Raw genomic sequence first — 24,210 nt, 5'->3', positions numbered from 1 at the left:
CTGTCGCACCCATGCGCTCTCGCTGTCGCACCCATGCGCTCTCGCTGTCGCACCCGCGCGCTCTCGCTGTCGCACCCGCTCGCTGTCGCACCCGCGCGCTCTCGCTGTCGCACCCGCTCGCTGTCGCACCCGCGCGCTCCCGCTGTCGCGGTCTCGCAGTGCGCGGCCTCGTCACTCGCCGTGGGTGGACTCGACCGATTGTCCGTTGTCACGCGCGATCTCACAACCCCCCCCCCCCCCCCCCCCCCCCATTGGCTGCCCAGTAGTAGTTGCAAAAGTTCGGCAGCGCCAACCCCCCCGCCCCCTCCCGCCCGATTGCACTCCAACAGCGATCTCCTTACTCGCGGGATCTTATGCGCCCACACAAAGCCCGTAATGATCCTACTCACCCGCTTAAAAAAGGCCTTGGGGATGAAGATGGGGAGGCACTGAAAGACAATCAAAAATCTGGGGAAGACAGTCATTTTCACGGTCTGCACCCTCCCTGCCAGTGACAGCAGGAGCATGTCCCACCTTTTAAAGTCCCCTTCCATTTTCTCCACCAACCGGGTCAGGTTGAGCCTGTGCAGGGCATCCCATTTCCTGGCCACCTGTATACCCAGGTAACGAAAATGTTTCTCTACCATTCTGAGCGGCAGCTCTTTCAGTCTCTCCTCCTGCCCCTTGGCCTGGATCACAAACAACTCGCCCTTTCCCATGTTCAGTTTGTACCCTGAAAAATTACCAAATTCCCTCAGGATCCGCAGAACCTCCCCCATGCCCTCCACAGGATCCGAAATGTACAGGAGCAAATCATCCATGTATGGCGAGATTCTAGTGGCCAGAATCTTAGCTAGCAATTTGGCATCCCGTTTAAAAGCGAAATCGGCCTGTGTGACCCGCAATGTTCTGGGTCCTTCCCTCGTTTAAGAATGAGTGAGATCAAGGCCTGTGACATTGTTGGGGGGAGGGTTCCTTTCTCTCTAGCCTCATTGAAGGTCCTCATCAGGAGTGGGCTCAATATTTCCGAAGTTTTCTGATAGAATTCTACCTGGCAACCGTGCGGCCCCGGGACTTTACCCGATTGCATGCCCTCTATATCCGTGACAATCTCCTCCAATTCAATAGGGGCCCCCAGCCCCTTCCAGGTCCTCTTCCACCTTTGGAAACCTCAACTGGTCCAAAAATTGCCTCATCCCTTCCGCTCCATTTACTATTGAACTCCTTCCCCCCCCTCCGAATCCAAGACTGTGTTACTCTCCTTATTCTTTACTCCCCCGATTTCCCTGGCCGCCTCCCTCCTTCGCAGTTGGTGTGCCAGCATTCTACTCGCTTTCTCCCCATACTCATAGACTGCCCCCCCTTGCCTTCCTCAGCTGTGCTACTGCTTTCCCTGTGGTCAGCAGTTCAAACTCCGCCGCTCCCTCAGTAGCCCCGCCTCAGGGGCGTCTCCCCCCATGATCAGGTTGTGTGACTCTTAAGTCCGAGATTTTGCCTAGCATGCGTCTCATAAATTCCACATCATCCCAATTCGGAGCGCAGACGTTCACAAACACCACCCGGACCCACTCCCACTTTCCACTTATCATTATATACCTGCCCCCCTTATCTGCCACAATTCAACCAGCCTCGAATGCCACACCCTTACTGATCAGAATTGCTACCCCCCAAGGCAGCACGGTGGCCTAGTGGTGAGCACAACCGCCTCACGGCGCTGAGGTCCCAGGTTCGATCCCGGCTCTGGGTCACTGTCCGTGTGGAGTTTGCACGTTCTCCCCGTGTCTGCGTGGGTTTCGCCCCCACAACCCAAAAATGTGCAAAGTAGGTGGATTGGCCACGCTACATTGCCCCTTAATTGGAAGAAATAATTGGCTAATCTAAATTTATAAAAAAAAAGAATTGCTACCCCCCTGGTCTTCGAATCCAGCCCTGAATGGAACACCTGGCCTACCCATCCCTTTCTCAATCTCGTGTGATCTGGCAGTTTTTAATGTGTCTCCTGAAGCATTGCTACGTCTGCCTTTAACCCCTTTAGATGCACGAACACCCGCGCTCTATTGACCCGCTCATTCAAACCCCTCGCATTCCACGTGATCAGCCTGGACGGGGGGGGGGCTAACCCCTGCCGACTAGCCATCGCCTTTTCTTGGCCAACCTCGAGCCTGTGCCCTTCGTTTCCTCGATCGCCCCTGCAGGGATCCACCGGCCCCGACCCTCAATTGGTACCCCGAAATTGATACCTCCTCTGTCAGCAAAGCAGCGTCCCCCCTCCTCAATAGCCCCATGACCCAAAACCCCCCGCCCCCCGCCAAGCACCAGCTGAGCACTTGCTCACCCCCGTTACGCTCCCGAGTCAGCTGACCCCTGGTGCCGAGACTGTCGCCTCATTGTCCGGACCCCTCTTCCCCACATGAATAAACCAATTAAACTACCTCTCCAGCCCCAGTGAGTAAGTAATACGAAACGAAAAATAAACAGAAGACACTAACATTGCCCCGTGAGGAGATACTTGTTGAACCAAGGCTCCAACTTCCGGAAAATTCGCAGTAAGTACAGGCCCCCCGCCCCCCGTATCTCAACTTTGCCGAAAACACTGCACCCTCCAGCCACCACCACAGCCCTTACACACACCCAACATTGTATACAATCTTATATTAGAAACGTTACCGTGTGACACAGCCCCACCGCCGCATTCCACCAAACCTTAACTGTCCTTTAATTCGAGTCCAGCTTTTCTTGTTTGACTAATGACCACGCCTCATCTGGCATCTCAAATTAGTGCTGCCGTTTCTTGTACGTGACCCATAGCCTCACTGGGTGTAGCATCCCAAATTTCACCCCCTTGCTGAAGAGGGTAGCCTTCACCCGGTTGAATCCAGCACGCCTCTTGGCCAGCTCCGCACACAGGTCCTGGTAGATGCATATCACGCTGTTCTCCCACCTGCTGCTCCGTTCTTTTTTTGCCCACCGCAAGACAAGTTCCTTGTCTGAGAAGCGATGAAATCTCACCACCATGGCCCTCGGTGGTTCATTCGTCTTGGGCTCAGCTGCAGTGGTCGAGGGAATACCCCCGTCCCCATCAGCGTTTCCAGCATCTTGGACACGAATGCTCCCGTATCTGACCCCTCCACACCTTCGGGGAGGCCCACAATTCTCAAGTTCTGTCTCCTGGACCTGTTTTCTAAGTCCTCCAGCCTCTCCTGCCACTTCTTGCGAAGGTCATCCTGCGCCTCCACCTTAAGGGCCAAATACGACCAACTCGTCCTCATGGTCGGATAGCTTTTTCTCCATCTCCTTAATCGCTTTCCCTTGTGTCGCCTGAGTTGCGATCATTTGGTCTATTGATGCCTTCATCAGGGTCAGCATCTCCTTTTTAAGATCAGCAAAGCAGCCCCTAAGGAACTCCTGTTGCTACTGCGCCCATGCACCCTGGTCTATACCGGCCGCCATGCCGTGCCTCGGCCCCCACGCCGCACGCTTCTGTCTGTTGGGACTTAAACGCTTCACCCGGCCAACTATCTATACAACAGAGAGGGAATCCTTTTGGCAGTGTTCGCTTCACCAATCTGCCCCAAAATGTCCGTGAAAACTCCTGAAAAAAGGTCCGAGAGTCCGTTCCAGATGGGAGGTGCCAAATGCGCGACCTACTCCTCCATGGCCGCCACCGGAAGTCTCGTCACCACTGCTTCAATGGACCTTGTGAGATCTTTCCGCAGTTCCCTCTGCTGCTGGAATTCAGCTTTAATAAAGACCAAGAAGTCAGTTTGAAGCCTTTAACCTTGCCCTTCTCCCACGTGCATGCTTGAAGAGGCTTTTGTCTTTGCTGCAGCTCCAGCCAAATCCCTCACTCTTTCTGCCGGGTCTGATAACCAAGAGACATATCATTCCTGGGGGAAAGTACTCCTCCAACATTCACCTACATCTTTTATCAAAATTCCACCCCGTATTGATTGAAAAGAGCTTTTTTCTGTAACCTTGGGCAGGAGCTGCCTTATGTGTGACCACTTACTCCATGGTCCACACCGGAAGTCGTCCGCCATCATTCATAACTTGATAGTAGGACTGCAGAGCTTAGATCTGATCCGTTGGTTGTGGAATTGCTTAACTCTGTCTATCACATGCTCCCTCCGCAGTTTGATACGCAAGTAATCCTGTCTTATAGCTTCACCATGCCTAGAATACCTAAAAATGAGGTCAGTAAGAAGTCTTACAACACCAGGTTAAAGTCCAACAGGTTTGTTTCGAATCACTAGCTTTCGGAGCACTGCTGCTTTCTCAGGTGAATGAAGAGGTGGGTTTCAGAAACAAATATGTAGACAAAGTCAAAGATGCAATACGATACTTTGAATGTGAGTCTTTGCAAGGAATTAAGTCTACAGGTCCAGACGGAGTTACTGGAGAGAGGGATAATCACAGGTTAATGAGCTGTGAAGGCATGCTCCCCTGCACTTTTCATTGAATCAGGTTTGATCCCCTGGCTGGATGGTAATGGTAGACTGGAGAGATGCTGGGTCATGAAGTTTCAGATTGTGGTTGTGTATAATTCTGCTGCTGCTGATGGTCCCCCACACCTCGTGAATGCCCAGTTTCAAGTTTCTAGACCTGTTTGAATCCACCCATACACCACCTTTGGTGGATCTGGCAGGACATGCTCAGGGGTGGTGATGGTGACCTTGATTCTCGGTCCGTGAGTTTAACAATGTCAGGCTGTTGCTTGGCTAGTCTGTGAGACAGCTCTCCCAATTGTGGCACAAAATTATAAGCAGGACTTGCACAGTCGACGGGGCTGGATTTGCTGTTGTCATTTCCAGTGCCCAGGTCGATGCTAGGTGGTCTGTCTAATTTCTTTCCTTTTTATTGACTTGGTAGCTGTTTGATACAACTGAGTGGTTTGCTAGGCCATTTCAGAGTCAACCACATTGCTGTGGATTTGGAGTCACATGGAGGCCAGACCAGGTGAGGACGCAGATTTCCTTCCCTGAAGGACATTTGTGAATCAGTGGGCTTTTTATGGTCATCATTTGACTTTTAATTCCAGATATTTATTTAATTCAATTTCCACCATCTGTTGTGGCGGGATTTGAATCTGGGTCCCCAGAGTACCCTGGGTCTCTGGATCACAGTCCAGTGACAATAGCACTATGCCACTCCCTCCCCGGTGTTGCTTTCATCTGCCAGCTGTGTTCATTTCATCAGCCTTTCAACATCATCTTCACTTAGCCAACTTCATATCTCGGCCCTCCCTTTTCTTCCATGGCCTTGCGACATGGGTTTGTGGAAGATCAGGGCAGTTGAAACCCTTTGCTCAGACTGTTGTACCTAACATGAGAAGGATGATCATTAATTACAAACAATAGTTTGTATTTATGTAGTACTTTAATCTCAAAATGTACCAGAAACCTTCACAGAGATGAAACCAGATAGTAATGGCTGAGAAGCTGAAGGAGGACATTTTAAAATCATGACCAAAGTGTTGGATTTTGAGGAGGGTGATAGAACAAAGAACAAAGAAAATTACAGCACAGGAACAGGCCCTTCGGCCCTCCCAGCCTGCGCTGATCCAGATCCTTTATCTAAACCTGTCGCCTATTTCCCAAGGATCTACTTCCCTCTGTTCCCCGCCCGTTAATATATCTGTCTAGATGCATCTTAAATGATGCTATCGTGCCCGCCTCTACCACCTCCGCTGGCAAAGCATTTCAGGCACCCACCACCCTCTGCGTAAAACACTTTCCACGCACATCTCCCTTAAACTTTCTCCCCCTCACCTTGAAATCGTGACCCCTTGCAATTGACACCTCCACTCTTGGAAAAAGCTTGTTGCTATCCACCCTGTCCATACCTCTCATAATTTTGTAGATCTCAATCAGGTTCCCGCTCAACCTCCGCCTTTCCAACGAAAACAATCCTAATCTACTTAACCTTTCTTCATAGCTAGCACCCTCCATACCAGGCAACATCCTGGTGAACTTCCTCTGCACCCTCTCTAAAGCATCCACATCCTTCTGGTAATGTGCCGACCAGAACTGCGCGCAGTATTCCAAATGTGGCCTAATCAAAGTCCTATACAACTGCAACATGACCTGCCAACCCTTATACTCAATACCCCGTCCGATGAAGGTAAGCATGCTGTATGCCTTCTTGGTCACTCTTATCAACCTGTGCTGCCACCTTCAGGGTACAATGGACCTGAACTCCCAGATTTCTCTGTCCATCAATTTCCCCCAGGACTCTTCCATTGACCATATAGTCCGCTCTTGAATTGGATCTTCCAAAATGCATCGCCTTGCATTTGCCTGGATTGAACTCCATCTGCCCAACTCTCCAATCTATCTATATTTTGCTGTATTCTCTGACAGTCCCCCTCGCTATCTGCAACTCCACCAATCTTAGTATCATCTGCAAACTTGTTAATCAGACCACCTATACCTTCGTCCAGATCATTTATGTATATCACAAACAACAGTGGTCTGAACATGGATCCCTGTGGAACACCACTAGTCACCTTTCTCCAATTTGAGACACTCCCACCACTACTCTCTGTCCCCTGTTGCCCAGCCAGTTCTTTATACATCTAGCTAGTACACCCTGAACCCCATGCGCCTTCACTTTTTCCATCAACCTGCCAAGGGAAACATTATCAAACGATAGGGTGGTGGTTCCAATCCAAAGTGCCCAAGTCAATGCAAGGCGCAGCCACCAATGTTCAAGCAAAAGGAGGTAAGGGATGCACAAGTCAGTCGAAAATTTTAGTTCAAATTTAGCTTGCTGACAACTTCAAGATCATAAAGCTGACACATCTCAGAGTCTTACGAAAGTCATATTAAATATGAAGTTTCATCTCACATAAAACTGTAAGATTACACATTTAACTTAATTATTATGCACTTGGTGGAAAGGGAGTGATGGAGGGAGACACTCTGGAAATAGTGTGCAGGTTTTCTGAGGTATATTCTCTACCATGTTTATTTGTAAAATGAACAAATCGATGAAAGTGATTAAAAAGTTAAATCTTACTTTATTGTTTGTGTTTGTTTCTTAGAGTCAAAAATGCAACATCCACATCAATCAAGCACTGATAAAAGTATTGTTGTGAAGGGCTTTCAACAGAAGAATGCCCCTTGGCATAATGATCGACCTCAAAAACATGACAGACCACCTCGCTTCCAAAGGGAGAATCTAATTGCAAGACAAGCTTTGGACAACTATGGTCCACAGCGGGGCAGAGGTTCTGAAAGGCAACATTTCACTGGAAATGTCCAGTGGCTGGACGATGGGAGAAGAGGTGGCAAGCATTACTCTGGGAATGAAAGGCTAAGAGACCATGAGCAACAAATGATTCACTTCGGGAATGAGACAAATAGAAAAGCCAAAGGAGAGAGCCAAACAAATAAATTAGGAGATGGTCCAGGTTCAATGGAATTTAAAGGCAGCCAGAGTAAAAAAGATCAGCTGGATTACGGCAGTCAACAGAGAGCAAAATTTGAAAATCAGAGACATAATTATAGTACTTTCAATGAACGGAAAGGTATGGAACTATCTCAAGTAATAGGTAGTGGAATCTCTGGAAATGTGAAAAACTCAAGGGACTTCAGTCTACACATTGACAACACCTGTGCACGAATTGTTGATGCATGTAACATATCTAATGGACAAGTAGAAGACCCCTTTTTCAGAAAAAGAACAGGACCTATAAAATCAACAGAACATAGCCAGTCAAAACTTACAGAATATTCTCAGAACAATAATGGAATTTATGATTCAGGGTCAAAGAAAAGAACCGGACCAATTAAACCAGAAAGAACATGGGAAAAATCTTATGAGACTGATTACCCTTCTTCAGCAGTGTCAAATAAATCACACTTTAGTGATTGGAGACCAGGGGATCAGTGCTTAGCTCTTTATTGGGAAGATAACAAGGTAAGATTGGTTAAAAATATCTTTGTGCTCACCATTGTGCTGGGAAATGGACGCCTGTGCCATTTTGGGTGCCAAGTGTCCGTATTCAATATTCCCAAGTCAGATGCAACACAATTAAATGTTCCTCTATCTTTCTCCAACAGTCTACCCTCAGGAAAAACACAATGCCCTGTTGACTTTCTGTTGCTTCACAGTTCGTGAAAGGCTGGCAAATTTTGGGTAGAATCTGCTTTGGAGTCATACATATTACCAACTGGATAGAAACGGCTTAAATTGTCAATCATCTGTTTCATTCTGCAATCTTGTCCTAAAAAGGCAATTTACTAAAATCTTGCATCCACTTTTGGGTAAAGTACAAATGCAAAAATCAGAGTGAAAGTCTAATGCACCACCAACTGCTCTCAACAGTGAGCTACAGCTGGAACCAAAAGAGGCTGAGGGAAGATTTAATTGAGGTACATAAAATTATTGAGGCCTGGATAGGGTGGGCAGGAAGGACCTATTTCCCCGAGCAGAGAAATGTTTAACCAGAAGGTAAAGAAGGAAAGTAACTGGTAGAAGGATCAGAGATAAATTAAGGAGTGTGTTTTTCACCCAGAGGATGGTGAATGTCTGGAATTCAATGCCTGAAAGGCTTGTGGGGGCAAAAATCCTCATCACATTTGAAACGTACTTAAATATCCATTGGGTTATGGGCATAGAGATGAAAAGTGGGATATGAATAGTGCTTGCTCTGTCCTCTAACTTGGGAGTGAAACTCTCAAATCTTTTAAATTGCTAAAATAACCTCCAAGAAACCCTGTTTCTTCCTTTTACGAAAGACCTTTTATGCCATCCACCTCAAATTGCTCAATCCCAAATTGATGGTCTGTCCCAAATTAACATTCTGCTCCTTTATTGGGGAGCACGTTTTCTGAGCTCTAGGTAACTTGGACTGGGAGCAAGAAAAAGATTTAAATATGATCAATGCCTCTAGCTTTAATCGCCTGACCTCAATCACAACAAATCTCATCAAACCCTATTTTAGTAAAGTAACTGTATGTTCAATGCAAACTTCCTCATTCCTGCATCCTCGTGTTGAAAGTATCATTGTGTGCTAAATGTAGTTCCTTTAGATTGGTTGATCAGTAGTTTGAACTGATCCTGTGTTGCGAACAGTTAGCTTTATTTTAAATTCAAATGAAACTTAATGCATACAATTTGAGTAGCAGTTTACAAGGAACAGTTGTGAATTATATTAATTGGGTGACCCTTGGGTGGAACACGCGACCAATTCCTTGTATCTCCTGTTCACATATGCTTGTACAGCTGTCTGGTGTACTTTAGTCATTCTACGGTAGGAATGAACCAAACCCTTGGGATGTACCCCAAAACCGGAACTGACAATCGTTCACTCCTTTATAAACATGGCAAGTTCTGTGTCCAGGCACAGACCTTGTCTGCTTTGTCATCATCACACAATATTTTCCTGTTCTTATTTTCTGATTCTATGTTTAATGATGTAATCTATGGACCTTGGAAGAAAACGAGTATACTCTCTGTAAATATAATATTAGTTCAATATTTCCCTAATTCTAACAGACGAGAAATAAAAGTAAAATAATAAAACTGAATGTTAGAAAATTTATTAAATTTGAATTTAGCAAAGTTTAATCCTGAAAATAGAAACTGCAGAAGATGTTTGTATATTCAAAGTGGAATGAGGAAAAAACACACTGTAGATGGCTTCAAGTCTCGAGCTATCTTCCTTCACTTATAGAAATAACAATTAGTTTTCAGGATAAGGATTGTTGTGATCATATTACAATCCTCAACCTGCTAAAAGCTACAGTCCAAAAGCAAAATTTTTTTTCAAAACAGCAGTTCCAGCAGAAAGCTTAGATAATAACTCTTTACAATGCTCAATGCTTCTAAATATCCTCATAAACCTACAATCTTAGGACTGCACAGTATTGTCCCTTTACTCTAGTTGTTCATTTACCAGCAAACACGAATTGTAAAGCTTCTTGTTATTGATCTTGACCATCTTGTGGTTCTTAACATGTGGTAGCTGAGCTTTCAAGATGGTCATAAGTAGCAGTCCTTTCAGTGTCCTTAGTTTGGATTTTTCCTTCCAAGAAGGTTAGTCCTCAAGATAAAAATATAAATTCCTAATTCATATAGTACTGCATCGCATTTATGCTTGTAAAAGATCAATTCTGATGTTGAATGAAATCAACCTGGGAGATATTTTTTTTCCAGTTGCCTATTGTGCTTGAATCTTTTTCTTAAATGTTCACTTGTCTTTTGTGGTACATATAGTTTACGTTTAGTACATATTACTTTTTATTATTATCTCTGATCTGGAAAGCTCAATGGTACTGAATTGGAGTTACAATTCTTCATAAATTTATGGATTTAGAAAAAGCAATCCTTGTTAGTATAATGACCTGATGATCCAGTATTTAGTGTTTGAATGATATTATGTTCCCTTAATTTCATTTCTGGTCCTTGCAGCTTAGATTTTTCATAATTATGCTCCCTTTGTTGCAGTTTTATCGGGCAGTCATCAAGGCACTTCACCCTTCCGGAGTGACGGCAGTTGTTGTGTTCAGAGGCTACGGCAACTATGAGGAAGTACTACTAAGTAATATAAAACCACTTCAGGAGGAATTCTGGGTGGGTATCTATTTGAATCTTTATTTGGTGCTTCTGCTGTGCCGATAATGAGGTTTATAAGATAGTTACATTTCAGGACTATGAATTTTAATTTAGGATAACAATGAGGGGTATGTAACCTGTTCTGCTATCTCTATATCAATAGGCCTGGATGATGTGACTTTTGGAGATTCAAAGGAGGCTTGGGTTGTTCTGCTGGAAAGGTGATGTAAGGTGTTCACACTTGGATACAATGGCAGCATTTGTTTAGGTTGGTTGGACTCCTAGTCTCCAAAGTACCAGGAAGGCGTTGAGAACATTGGATTGTAAAGAGTTAGTTATGCTTTAAACTGTCCATTTACTTCCAAGATTAAAGAGAATTGGGGTTTCAAGGATCTCTAATCAACATTTTTATCTGGATACGTGCCCTGGATTCACACTGCCATAGAAATGGGGTTTAAGAGGAGAGGGGTTTCTAAACTATCCTTGAAGCCCACAGACACGGGCAGTCTGCCAGGTTCTGGGAGAGGGAGCAGCTAGATGCTGAAAGTCCCTGTGTTTCACCATGCAGGAATGTGGATGGGAGCTCGCACTTGGAGCCAAAAAGCCAAATGGATGAGAATTTGAAATGAGGCTCAAAGATTTGCCTCGCTTGCACTGTGGGGAGAATCACAAGGAAAAACCCTCACTATGAAAGACCATTCAGAGGTTAAAAGTTACTACTGTAGCTGGGGAAAGGAAAATAATTGATATAAACCCTTGGGAGCTAAGAATCACTTTTTGGACTGGATCTTAGAACATCAAATGATTGCTTAAGGGATAGTGTGAAGTGTATGTGTCAAATGGGTAAAGCTCTGTTTTGTAGTTTATAGTTGTAGGTCACCTATAGCAATAGTGCTTATTTAGTACTGCTTATCAGTAACAGTCTTAAAATGTGAATTCTTGAATCATCCTTTCAGCTATAAATTGAAAGTTTGAATTTATTTTTTAAGTTTTCAGTATCGATGAGGATTGTAGCACTACCTTAAAGTATGTATTATTGGAAATGTTTTGTCACTCTTTGAAATTTGATCTCTGATGTTAGCCATTAACAGTAGCCCTTTGAATGAGACTCAGTTTTATACTTAAATCCTCAGTCCTTTTTGTCGTCACTTTTATGCTCTGAAAATAGAGGCAATAATTCAAAACTGGTTGTTACCTTCTGTATAACCTAGGGAACTGAGAGTATAATGTTAATACATGTGGAGTTATTCCATGTGATTGACATCATTGTTACTTCAAATGCTTATTGTGAGTTAAGATTTATGTGATATAGGTACACACTCATTTTCAGCAGGAAACACCTTTTTTATGTTTATCTTCATGCTCATTGTTCAGCCAAGCCATCGGTTTCTGACCTGCATAAAATCTTCCTGACATGTAGCTACTCTTTTTATATTGTCATTGTGATGTGCAAATCTTACAATTGGAACAACAGAAAAGTCTCTGGTTTCGGGCAATATCAACATCCTGAATGTCGGTTAAGGAATTAGAGCACTGAATAGCCTTTCTGGTCAGGTATGACAAGGAAGTTAGGAGTGATGCTTAGAAGTTGTAGTGAGCTGAACACATACTGAAAAGAGTGGGGAGGAGAGAGAAAATTATCGCCTTGACCCAAGCATTAACATTAGATCAATTCAAACGGTGTCCAAAAGTGGAATCAAACAAATCTGAAGTTAATGCGAACTGGGAATATGCATCATTGGTTAGATCCATAGCTAGCACAAAGGAAAGATAGTTGTGGTTGTTGGAGGCCAATCATCTCAACCCTAGGATATCACTGCAGGTGTTCCTCAGGCTAGTTTCCTAAGTCTAACCATTTTCAATTGTTTCATCAATCATTTACCCTTATCATAATGTCAGAAGTGGAGATGTTGCTGATAATTGCAGTGTTCACAATTCCTCAAATACTGAAACAGCCCGTGTCTGCATTCAGCAAGGTCTCTATAACACGAAGGCTTGATCTGATAAATGGCAAGTAACATTCACATCACTCGAGTGCTCGGCATTGACCATTTCCAATAAGAGCGAATCAAAGTATCTCCCCATGACATTCAAAGGCATTACCATTGCTCGATTCCCACATCAACAACATCCTAGCGGTTACCATTGGCCAGAAATTGGTCCATCCCCACAAAAGCCTTTCTACTATTTACAAGGCAGCACAAATTCACAGTGCAGGGGTGTGTACCATATGCAAGTTGCACTGCAGCAACTCACCTAGGTTTCTTCGACAGCACCATGAAAATCTGGAAACTCTTTCACCTCCTAGCACAAGGATAACAGAAGCATGGGAACTGGATCACCTGTCCATTTGCCTCCAAGCCACACACCATCCTGGTTTAGAACTTTAACAACATTCCTTCACTGTTGTATGTCAAAATCCTGGATGACTCTTTCAGCAGTATTGTAGGTGCATCTACATCACATGGACAGTAGTGGTTCAAGAAGGTGGCTGAACACCACCTTCTCAAGGGCATTTGGGGATGGTCATTGGGGATGGAAATTGCTAACCGAGCCAGTGATGCCCACATCCAGTGAACGGAAAAACTCTCTTCCTGAGGTAGCCTTAGAATGCTTCAAGGTAGGTCTGTGCCTTCATGGTAGCTAGGTTGTGTGCATTAGATCACAATGAACCTGAACACTGTTGGATACACACTGGCCACAAGAGCAAGTCAAAGGCTGGGAATTCTGTGGTGTGTAACTCACCTCCTCACTCTCCAAAAGCTGTCCACCAACTATCTGCAAGGTGGCACAGTAGCACAGTGGTTAGCACTGTTGCTCCACAGCGTTAGGGTCCCAGGTTCGATGGGCCACTGTCTGTGGAATCTGCACATTCTCCCCATCTCTGCATGGGTTTCCTCTGGGTACTCCGGTTTCCTCCCGAAAGACATGCCATTAGGTGAATTGGACATTCTGAATTCTCCCCCAGTGTACCCGAACAGGCGCCGAAATTGGGCGACTAGGGGCTTTTCAAATCAACTTCATTGCCGTGTTGACGTAAACTTACTTGTGACAATAAAGATAATTATAAAGAAGTCAGGAATGTAATGGAAAGCACTCGCCTCAATGAGTACAATTTCAACAACACTCAAGAAACCTGACACTATCCAAGACAGTCCACCTGATCAACATCTATTCACCATCTTAAGTATTCACCATCTTAAGTATTCGCCTTTTGCACCACCGGAGCACAGTAGCAACAGTGTGCATAATCTGAAAGATGCACTGCAACAACTTGTCAAGCGTTCCTGGACAGCACCTTCCAATTCATGACCTCTATCACCTAGAAGGACAAGGGTATCAGACAGATAGGAACACCATCACTTGAAGTTACCCTGCAAGCCACATAGCAGCTTGACTTGGAACTATATCATCACTCCTTTGTGTTGTTGGGTCAGAAAACTTGGAACTCCCTTTGTAATAGCACAGTGAGTGTACCTAAACCACATGGACTGCAGTTATTCAAGAAGGCATCTCACTGCTACCTTCTCGAGGACATTTCGGGGTGGACAATAAATGTTGGCTTTGCTAGTGATGTCGCAACCAATGAATGAATAAAAAATTCAAATGCAAATAGCACAGATAAATGTAGTGTAAACCAACATCATGCTGTCTTAATGATATATAAAAGATTCCTTCTGTTGACATTTCGAATTCTTGCATCAGTTGTTCATCTGACAATTGATAACAGAACTACATGTAGGAAAGGGGTGAATGTAGTGAGATACCGTGGTCATCCTCGTTGGATGCTGATTTATTAACCATACTCATTTGGTGTAGTATCTGTGCCATCAGTAAAAGTTGTTAGTCCCTTGTATGGATTTGTATCCAGGTTTAAAGAGGAAAAGACAATGTGCTGATTCACATCATTACCCCATCCTCCCCGCCATCCTCCCCTTATTGTGCTATGCGGGTCATAGGGAGAAGCATTTTATGTCGTCTGTTTTTGGTCTCATTCAGAAAATGTGAACATTCAGAGGACTTCATTTGAGGTTATTTTTGAAAATTGTGTTTAACGTGGCTGTAAATTTAACTTGTACAGCACCTGTTTCGGGGCTCAGGAAACTGATCGCAGAACCTGAGGTCAGTTTAAATAGCCATGATGTGGAGATGCCGGCGTTGGACTGGGGTGAGCACAGTAAGAAGTCTTACAACACCAGGACCACGACACCACACAACCCTGCCAGGGCAATCTCTGCAAGACATGCCAGATCATCGACTTGGATACCACCATTACACGTGGTAACACCACCCACCAGGTGCGCGGCACATATTCGTGCGACTCGACCAATGTAGTCTACCTCTTACGCTGCAGGAAAGGATGTCCTGAAGCGTGGTACATTGGCGAGACCATGCAGACACTGCGACAACGAATGAACGGGCATCGTGCGACAATCACCAGGCAGGAATGTTCCCTTCCAGTCGGGGAACACTTCAGCAGTCAAGGGCATTCAGCCTCTGATCTCCGGGTAAGCGTTCTCCAAGGCGGTTTTCAGGACACGCGACAACGCAGAATTGCCGAGCAAAAACTTATAGCTAAGTTCCGCACGCATGAGTGCGGCCTCAACAGGGATCTTGGATTCATGTCGCATTACATCCACCCCCCACCATCTGGCCTGGACTTGCAAAATCCCACCAACTGTTCTGGCTTGAGAGAATTCACACCTCTTTAACCTGTGATTATCCCTCTCCCTGGATCTGTAATGATTTGATTACCTGCAAATGCTTGCATTCCAAGCATTGTCCATCATCTCTGATTTTGTCTGTATAAATGTTTCTGGAACATACCTCGCCATTCACCTGAGGAAGGAGCTGCGCTCCGAAAGCTCGTGTTTGAAACAAACCTGTTGGACTTTAACCTGGTGTTGTAAGACTTCTTACAGTTTAAATAGCAGTTCAGGTGTACATTTAAACTCTGCATCAGTGGTAGTTGGTTCAGCTTCCCTTTCTGACCCTCCTGCTTGATAACTCTCTCATTCCCCGCTTCATTCTCCCGAAACATTGCTATGAGTGACAGCTTGCAAGATGAGTGGTGAAAGGCAGGAAGAGCAGGTTTGATTCGCAGAAGTGAGTTGCAAACTGGAGAGGTGGTGAGGGGAGGAAGGGTCGGTGAGATGCAGTGTTGGCAGTGAATTGGAGGGTCAGGGAGCTGGAGCGGCAGCTCTAAAATGGCACCGATCACCAACCCCTACATCAGAGCCATGTGATAAGACATTAAAACAAAGTTCCCAGTGCTAAATGCAACTATGGACGCTATTAACTGGCCAAAATTAAAATAGGATGATTGAAAGAGGAGGCTTACTGTACTCATTTAATACTTTCACTATGCCCCTTGAGTAATTGGTAACATGGGGCAGGATTCTCCGACCACCCGCCGGGTCGGAGAAGCGCCCGGGGCCAGCGTCAATCCCGCCCCCGCCGTGTCCCAAATTCTCCGACCGGCAAATAGTCGTGGGGGGGGAGAAAGAGAGGTCGTCCGCCTGGCCAGGTGCCATCCTCCCACGGTCGCGGAGACGCCCGAGAAGGCCCCATGTGGACCGGCCCCGTTCGTCGTACCAGGACCTCACGGTCCGGGAATGCAGGAGGTGATTCTGGATGAGCTGTGAAACCGTGGCAGACATCTGCCACCCGCTGGCAGACCTGGCACCGCGTGGCACTGGGGGAGGACACCCTCTCCCCGTGTCCGTCAAGGTTACTGTGGCCCTGAACTTTTATGCCACGGGGTCATTCCAGGCACCGAGTGGGGAACTGTCCGGCATCTCGCAGACATCGGTGCACCGGTGCATCCGGGCAGTGACAGACGCCCTTTATGCAATTGCGGACCGCTACATCCGGTTCCCTGCGGACCGGCCGAGCCAGGATGCCTGGGCCGTGGGCTTTGCTGCCATGGCCGGTTCCCGTGGTCCAGGGGGCGATCGATGGGCTGCACAACGCCGTGCGGCCATCTGCAGACAACAGGGCTATGTTCACCAATAGGAAGGGCACGTATTCCATGAACATACAGGTGGTCTGCGGCCACCGCATGATGATCCTGCACGTCTGCACCCGGTACCCGGGCAGTGTTCACGACTCGTACGTGTTGTCGCGGTCTTACATCCCCGGCATGTTCGAGGGACGCCACCCCCCGGCTGAGAGGCTGGTTGCTGGGCGACAGGAGTTACCCGTTGTGGTCGGGGCTGATGACGCCTATACGGAGGCCACAGAGTGACGCGGAGAATGGCTACAACGATGCCCATACAGCGACAAGGGGTGTGATAGAGAGGTGCTTTAGGCTGCTGAAGATGCGTTTCAGGTGCCTGGACATCTCTGGAGATGGGGCAGCACGGTAGCATGGTGGTTAGCATAAATGCTTCACAGCTCCAGGGTCCCAGGTTCGATTCCCGGCTGGGTCACTGTCTGTGCGGAGTCTGCACGTCCTCCCCGTGTGTGCGTGGGTTTCCTCCGGGTGCTCCGGTTTCCTCCCACAGTCCAAAGATGTGCGGGTTAGGTGGATTGGCCATACTAAAATTGTCCGTAGTGTCCTAAAAAGTAAGGTTAAGGGGGGGTTGTTCGGTTACGGGTATAGGGTGGATACGTGGGTTTGAGTAGGGTGATCATTGCTCGGCACAACATCGAGGGCCGAAGGGACTGTTCTGTGCTGTACTGTTCTATGTTCTATGTTCTGGGGGGGGGCCCTCCAGTACCCGCCAGATAGGGTCGGCCACATCATTGTGGTGTGCTGTGTGCTGCACAACATAGTCCAGCAGAGGGGCGATGTGCCGCAGGGAGAGGAGGGGGGAATGGAGGAGCAGGAGGAAAAGGCGCAGATTTCCCCAGATGATGGAGATGTGGACAATGGTCAGGGCAGACGGGCTGGACATGGGCGGGTGGCTACCCACAGTTACCGGCTGGGCCAGCGAGCACCGGACAGACTGATAGCCGCCCGGTTCACTCACTAGGGGGCGTATGAATCGGCGAGTATGGCCACATACCGCACACCATGGCAACATTCGACCACCCAGCACCAACACCCTAACCCCCCCCCCCCCCCCCCCCCCCCCCCCAAACCACCACCAACCACCCCCACCCACCATTGCACATCCACCTGCGACGGGCCGGGCTCACACAAATGCCGGTGGAGGCTTGTCTATTGCAGGCCATGGAGGATGATGATGACACGCTCTGCGATGAGCTCCTGGCTCCACATCGTTGGACAATGTCTGATCCATGGCCACAGTACCACCATCCACCCGGACCATCCCTGCATGCGGCCGTGACACTGCAGCGCATGGTCCCATCCTCTGCCCGGAGGGGATGGAGAGAGCGGCCCAGGTGGAGGGAAGGCACACTCACCTGGGGACGACGTAAGACCACACACACACTGGCGCTCAACGTACATGACACCCCCGCACGCTTCGGACAGAACACAAAGGCAGCTTCTGTAGGTGTGAAAGTGATTTTAATTACAAACTGTCCACACACGTGCCCTAGCCCCTAAAACCCGTCTGCGCCCTTCACCCGTGCCAACTTACTCTGTGCCTAATTGTTTGGCCTTACGGGCCCTTTGACTACGCCTAGGTGGTTCCCCAGACGGTACTGCAGAACTGGAGGTGGACTCCTGTGATTCCTGCCCTGTGACTCGGGATCCCTTTGGCGGCCGTTTCCTGGGGCGGCCCGGCCTAGATGGGCCAGGCTGCGGCTCGGGCGACTGGGATGGTGAGCTGCCAGCCTGTCCTGCCCGCTGCCCACCAGATGAACCTGGGACGGAAGGGGGGAGTTTGAGGTGCCGCGGTGTTCCAGGACCTCCCCTACAGGGGGACCCGGGACGGACCCCAGCACCTCCTCCTCCCTCGGGGTGCCCGATGGCCCCCGGGCCTCTACATGGGTCGGGGGTGCGAATGGACCGGACATCCGATGCCCCCCCGACACCTGGCGCTGCCAGTCCTGGAGGCCCGAGCTGGTATCGACAAGGGTCTGCAGGTTTGCAGCCATGCAGCTCAGGGAGTTGGCCATCCCTCTCTGTAACTGGGCGACGCCGGCCAGCAGCTGGACAGTGGCCCGATGCCCTCAGCCATGGCCTGCTGAGACTGGGCCATTGCCTGCTGAGACTGGGCCACGGCGTTGAGCGCCTCTGCCATCTGCCGCTGGCTCTGGCTCATGGCTTCCTGTGAGAGGGAAGCCAAGTCCTGGGCCATGGACGCCGCCTGCATGGAAAGCCCCAGGCCTCGCATCCTGCTCCCCACGTCTGACACCGCCGCACCCATTGCCTCCACCGCGGGCGCCACCCGTGTGGTTTCGGCCTGGGTGGCACACATGACCGGCACGAATCCAACCTCTTGGACGCGGGTGGACTCCTCCACCTGCGTCTGCAGCTGCCGCAAGCGAGCCATCAGCCTCTTCCTTCATCCCAGGTTTGGTGGCTGCATCGGGTTTATGGGTGGGTGTGGTAACTCCAGGAACCCAGGACCCGTCTGGGCGGCAGATGTTTGCTTGCGCCAGGATGCCCTCCGACCACCCGGCCCCTCTGCTGCTCCTACCTCCACCTGGTGTACTGGTGCGGCTGTGTTGTGCGCACCGGTGAGTGTACCAGACGCCTCATCACTGAAGTGCCCAACCGAGGTGAGTGTCTTTGCGATGGTGGAGGGTGTTGGAGAAAGCAGTGGCGTTGTGTCGTGCGCATTGTCAGACTCCGAGTCCATGGTCCCCTGGGGTGGCGCCTCGTCTCCACCCGTCCGCTCTGTCACTGTCCTGCCGTCCCGTCTCATGGGTGGCAGGGTCCTGGGTAGGGCTGTCCTGGGTAGGGCTGTCCGGGGTAGGGCTGTCCGGGGTTGGGCTGTCCGGGGTTGGCCTGTCCTGGCTCGGCTGCGACGCGGGCCTGTGGCTGCTCCCCTCGTCGCTGGGTGTCACACGCCTGCCTCGCCGCACCCGCACGAGACGGGGGTGTCATTTCCGTGGTGCTCCATGTCTCTCCCACTCTCGTGGCCGCCTTGGGGGGGGCCTGCGGGCGTCGCACGCCAGAGGGCCGAGTCTCTCTCTTGCTCCCGTGGCCGCCCTGGGGGGGCCTGCGGGCGTCGCACGCCAGAGGGGCCGGGTCTCTCCCTCTCCCATGGCTGCCTTGGGGCATCCTGCGGGCGGTCGGCATCCGCGGGGACGGGTGCCTCGACGTTTGGTCCTGCAATACACAATACAGCATGCATGGTTAGACACGCGGGCGGTGATTGGGGGATATGGGGGAGGGGGGATATGGGGGAGGGGGAAGGGCCGTGGGTGGCTCACTTGCTGGCGGGCCCCCGACCTCTGCATCGGTAACCTCCCGGTCCTCGGGTCCACCTGCCAGTTCCAGGGCTCTTTCCTCATGGACGGAGAGTGGTCTCTCATCAGTTGTGCCCCTCCAGTCCTCTGACGCTCCCTGTTGTGTGCACGCTTCTCCTGTGGGGGGCGGGTGGGTGGCAGAGGTAAAGGGCAACAGTGTCAGACAGGTATATGACTGCACGACAGCGGTTGTGCGTATATTGGCAGAGGTCGCAACACGTTAGGCTAAGGGTAGGGTCAGGGTCAAGGGTAAGGGTAGGGTGAAGGTCAGGGTCAAGGGTAGGGTCAGATGTAGGGTTAGGGTTCGTTGCACGTGGGTGTGTGCCTCTCATGCCCGGGGGGGGGGGGGGGGGGGGGGGGGGGGGGGGGGACTCTCCCTGGCTGCCCTGACGAGCGCTGACGGCCTCTGCCACCTCCCTCCACAGGCGCCGGCTGAGGCGTGGGGCAACCCTGCGGCCATGTCCGGGTACAGGGCCTCCCCCCTCTCCTGTACAGCATCCAGGACTGCCTCAATGTCGCGCTCCTGGCGCAGTGGACGGCCATGTTTGGTGATCTTCCGGAGGGGGGGGGGGGGGGGGGGGGGGTCTTTTGTGCTGTGACGCCGGGCGGCGTTGATTACGCCGTCCGGCGTCAAGTGACGCGCTGCGTCCACAGCGGGTGACGCTGTCGCGAATGGCGTCACGCCGCTGCTAGCCCATTTGAGGCCGGATAATTTGCGGCGTTTGGGGGGGGGCCCGATGCCGGAGTGATCCGCGCCAGGTCCTGGCCATCGCGCCGATTATTGGAGAGTCCCGCCCCTGTTCTTGAATAGTGTTTAGTGGTTAATACAGCCTAAGTATGGCTGCTTCTTCATTTTTTGTTATTCTTCGATTTGTATTAAGTGGCTCAACTTGTTTATTGTCCAACTGAGGATGGTCTTGGGGGATGAGAAAATAGGGGTGATGAACTATCTGTTAAATGATCATTTTCAATTTTGGATCAATTATTGACAACGTTTTAATAGTTTTTTTATATAGTCTTTGTTAGGATGTGGCAATGCCAGCATTTGTTGCCCATCCCTAATTTACCTTAAAACAATGGTGATGAGTTGCTGCCATGAACTACTTCAGTCCATCTGGTGCAGGCACAGCCACAGGGCGCAATCTTCCGGCCACACTGGGATCTATCTGGCTCACAACACCTCACAAAATTCAACGCAGTCTCTCGAGACGTTGCGAGGTGAATCCCGCCCACAATGGGCAGGATCACTTTTTCGCAAATCTGCATATTAGAGCGAGGCAGTTAGCCTTACTCGAATGTGCAGATTCCCGAGGTACTAAAGCTTTGAGATTCAGTCCCTTTGCCTCGGGGACCTCTGGTGAGTGCAGTTTGACACTGGTCCCCACAAACAGGGACCAGACGGAACGGCACTCGTGGTGTCTCCAAGGGAATCGGAGGCCCCCAGCTGCATGTCCTTTGGGCAGGTGGTACCCTGGCACTGCTGGTGTCATCCGCAAACATCTGACCTTATGAGGAAGGGAGGTCATTGATGAAGCAGCTGAAGATGGTTGGGCCGAGGATACTACCCTGAGGAACTCCTGCAGTAATGTCCTGAAGTTGAGAGGATTGATCTCCAACCATCATAACCATGTTCCTTTGTGCCAGGTATGATTCCCACCAGCGGAAAGTTTCCCCTCTGATTCCCATTTATTCCAGTTTAACTAGGGTTCCTTGATGCCATACTCAGTCAAATGTTGCCTTGATGCCAAGGGCAGTCACTCTCACCTCACCTCACGAAGAGGTGATGGCATAGTGGTATTGATGCAGGACTAGTAATCCAGAGACCCGGATAATGATCTGGGGGCCAGGTTCGAATCCCACCAAAGTAGGTGATAGAATTTAAACCCAATAGAATATCTGGAATTAAAAGTCTAATGATGACCATGAAACCATGGTTGATTGTTGTAAAAACCCACCTGGTTCACAAATGTCATTTCGGGAAGGAAATCTGCCATCCTTACCTGGTCGGGCCTACATGTGACTCCTGACCCACAATGATGTTGTTGACTCTTAAATGCCTTCTGAAATGGTCTAGCAAGCCACACAGTTGTATTCAGCCGCTATGAAAACTAGATAATTTAAAGGAGGGTTTTCAGTCTACTCCCTCTTGGCCACTGGCCTGCTCTTTCTGTAGGTCAGAACCAACTGAAGTGGCGAGAGAGAAAAAAAAAGGTATTTTCTCCAATAAAGACCTCTAAATATCGCAGGAGAGATATCTGATTGGGCTTTCCTCAGCCTTTCAAAGAGGGGTTAGGCTTTCACAGGCTGTCTACACAGAGAGATTGCTTGCAGCCTTTTAATCAGAAATTACACTTTCACAGGCAGGGTTGAAAGTTTTAATTGCCAGCCTTAGCTAATAGAGAGAGTCCAAACCACTGTCCTGCTCTCTTAAGTAAAAGCAGAACAGAATTCAAAATTGAGTCTGCCGCCGCCTTCCAGAAACTTTTGGAGCTCTCTACCAATCAAAATTGAAAGCCACACAAGTCCCGGGATTCCAAAAGAGTTGATTGGCTACTCGCCAAATCCATCAAAATATGGCATCACTGGACCAATCCAAACAGCACATTAGACTGAGTTAGTTTAATTTGGAAGCAGTTTGCAGAATTGTAGCAGCCAGCAAAACAGAACATAAAGGGGAATACACAGGAAAGCAAGCTTTAATCGAGGAAAGCAAGGTTTAAACATGAGCAACTTTGCACTACTGTGATTTTCCTCGATGTTAGAATCATGGGTCTGGTAGGTGTTGTCGAAGGAGATGTGTCGAGTTGTATATGGTACCCACTGCTTCCAATGTGTGTCAGTGGTGGAGGGAATTAATATTTAAGTAGGTGTTTGGGGTGCTGATCAAGCGGTCTTTTTGCTCTGGGTGGTGTTGAGCTTTTTGAGTTTTATTGAAGCTGCACTCATCCAGGCAAGTGGAGAGTATTGTGCTCCTGATTTTTGCCTTGTGGATGGTGGACAGACTTTGGGAAGTCGGGATGCAAGTTACTAATGCACCTGCTCTTGGAGCTACCTTCTTCTTAGGCAGTCCCTCTGGATCGAGGGTGACTTGCTCCACTCCAGTTTGGTAGGTCCTGAGATGGCTGATCAAGTCCATGTTGGCTATTAAAGCTACCCGGTCTAATCCCAACTTCCAGCTCATGATCCATTGCCCTGGAGGTTATGGCCCCTCATATCCATGTCCAAGTGTGTTTTAAATGCAGTGTGGTTTCTTACTTCTCCACCTCATAAAGCAGTGAGTTCAAGACACCCATTACCCTCTGGGTGAAAGAGAATTACTTCAAACTCATGCTACTGGTTATTGACACCAGTGCAAATGGCTTCTTGTATATTCTTTCTGGATTTAGCATAATTAACAACCTCTTCTGTTTGAAGAAAACAAACCCAGCCTCTGCAATCTAACCTCATACTTAAATTCTCCATTCCTGGCAATATCCTTGTCCTTTCTTTCTGCACTGTCTCTGGTGTGATGACATTGTTCCTGACAGCGTTGTCAGAACTATATGCAATTGTACAGCTTCAGTATAACTAATGTTTTATACAGTTCTAGCATATCCTCCCTGCTCTTATATTTCAAGCCTCACCAATAAAAAAGTATCCTTTATGCCTTTTAAACCACTATCTCCCAGCACTGCTATCTATGCAGACATACACTCCAAAGTTCCTTTGTTCCCATACACTTTCAAATTCCTGTCATTTATTGTGTATCCCCTTGTATTGTTTGAGGCAGGTAACCAAAAGCCTGTTCAAAGAGGTAGATTTTGGAGGAGGAAAGAGTGGTCGAGACTATGAAGATGGAGAAATTTAGGAAGGGGATTTCAGAGTTGCAGGCCTTGACAGCTGATGGCATAGCCATCAAGGAATGTGAGTCACGAGTGATTATGGACCAGAGTGTTAAAGTTGGGAATTTGGTGCAAGTGATGATTCAGTGTAGAGATGGAAGTAGATGCTGCTTTTCACATCTTTTCTTTTACCTCCAGTAGTTGGTGTTTTTCTTTTATGTTTTAGCTTGGAGTCTGTATTTTGCTGTTATTTCACTTTCTCGATTTCTGATAACTTAACTCATCAAATAAATAAGGATAGACAGACATTGCATGGCATGTAGTGTGCTGTAACTGCAACGTGTGGAAGTTTGTGGAGAACTTTGCGATCCCAGACAGTTATATCAGTGGTAAGCACCTGGAACTTGAGCAACTTTAGCTTAGTTGTTGAGCTGAAATCCAAGCTGCAGATATGGCAGAGCATCAGTTAGGAAAACATTACCTGGATACTTTGCTCTAGGAAGAAGTCACACCCCTAAGA

The 24,210-nt window shown here is 48.5% G+C and overlaps 1 protein-coding gene across 7 annotated transcripts in view; it reads left to right on the top strand.

Annotated features, from left to right (window-relative positions):
* The window catches only part of tdrd3 (tudor domain containing 3), a 183,913-nt gene that overhangs the window by 112,881 nt on the left and 46,822 nt on the right, over positions 1–24,210 (top strand). For 6 of the 7 annotated variants that reach the window (XR_005463113.1, XR_005463115.1, XR_005463114.1 and 3 more), the window contains 2 exons: positions 7,022–7,899; positions 10,432–10,557. Coding sequence is in view for 3 of the 7 variants with exons in the window: in XM_038817691.1 (XP_038673619.1) it covers positions 7,022–7,899; positions 10,432–10,557 (1,004 nt within the window). In the remaining 4 variants the exon portion in view is untranslated. The remainder of the gene's footprint in view (positions 1–7,021; positions 7,900–10,431; positions 10,558–24,210) is intronic. The other variant, XR_005463116.1, reaches the window with a different exon arrangement.

Source organism: Scyliorhinus canicula, chromosome 14 (assembly GCF_902713615.1).
Source record: "Scyliorhinus canicula chromosome 14, sScyCan1.1, whole genome shotgun sequence".
Classification (NCBI taxonomy): domain Eukaryota; kingdom Metazoa; phylum Chordata; class Chondrichthyes; order Carcharhiniformes; family Scyliorhinidae; genus Scyliorhinus; species Scyliorhinus canicula.
Note: the sequence above shows the minus strand (reverse complement) of the source record. Positions and strands in the feature narration are given on the sequence as shown.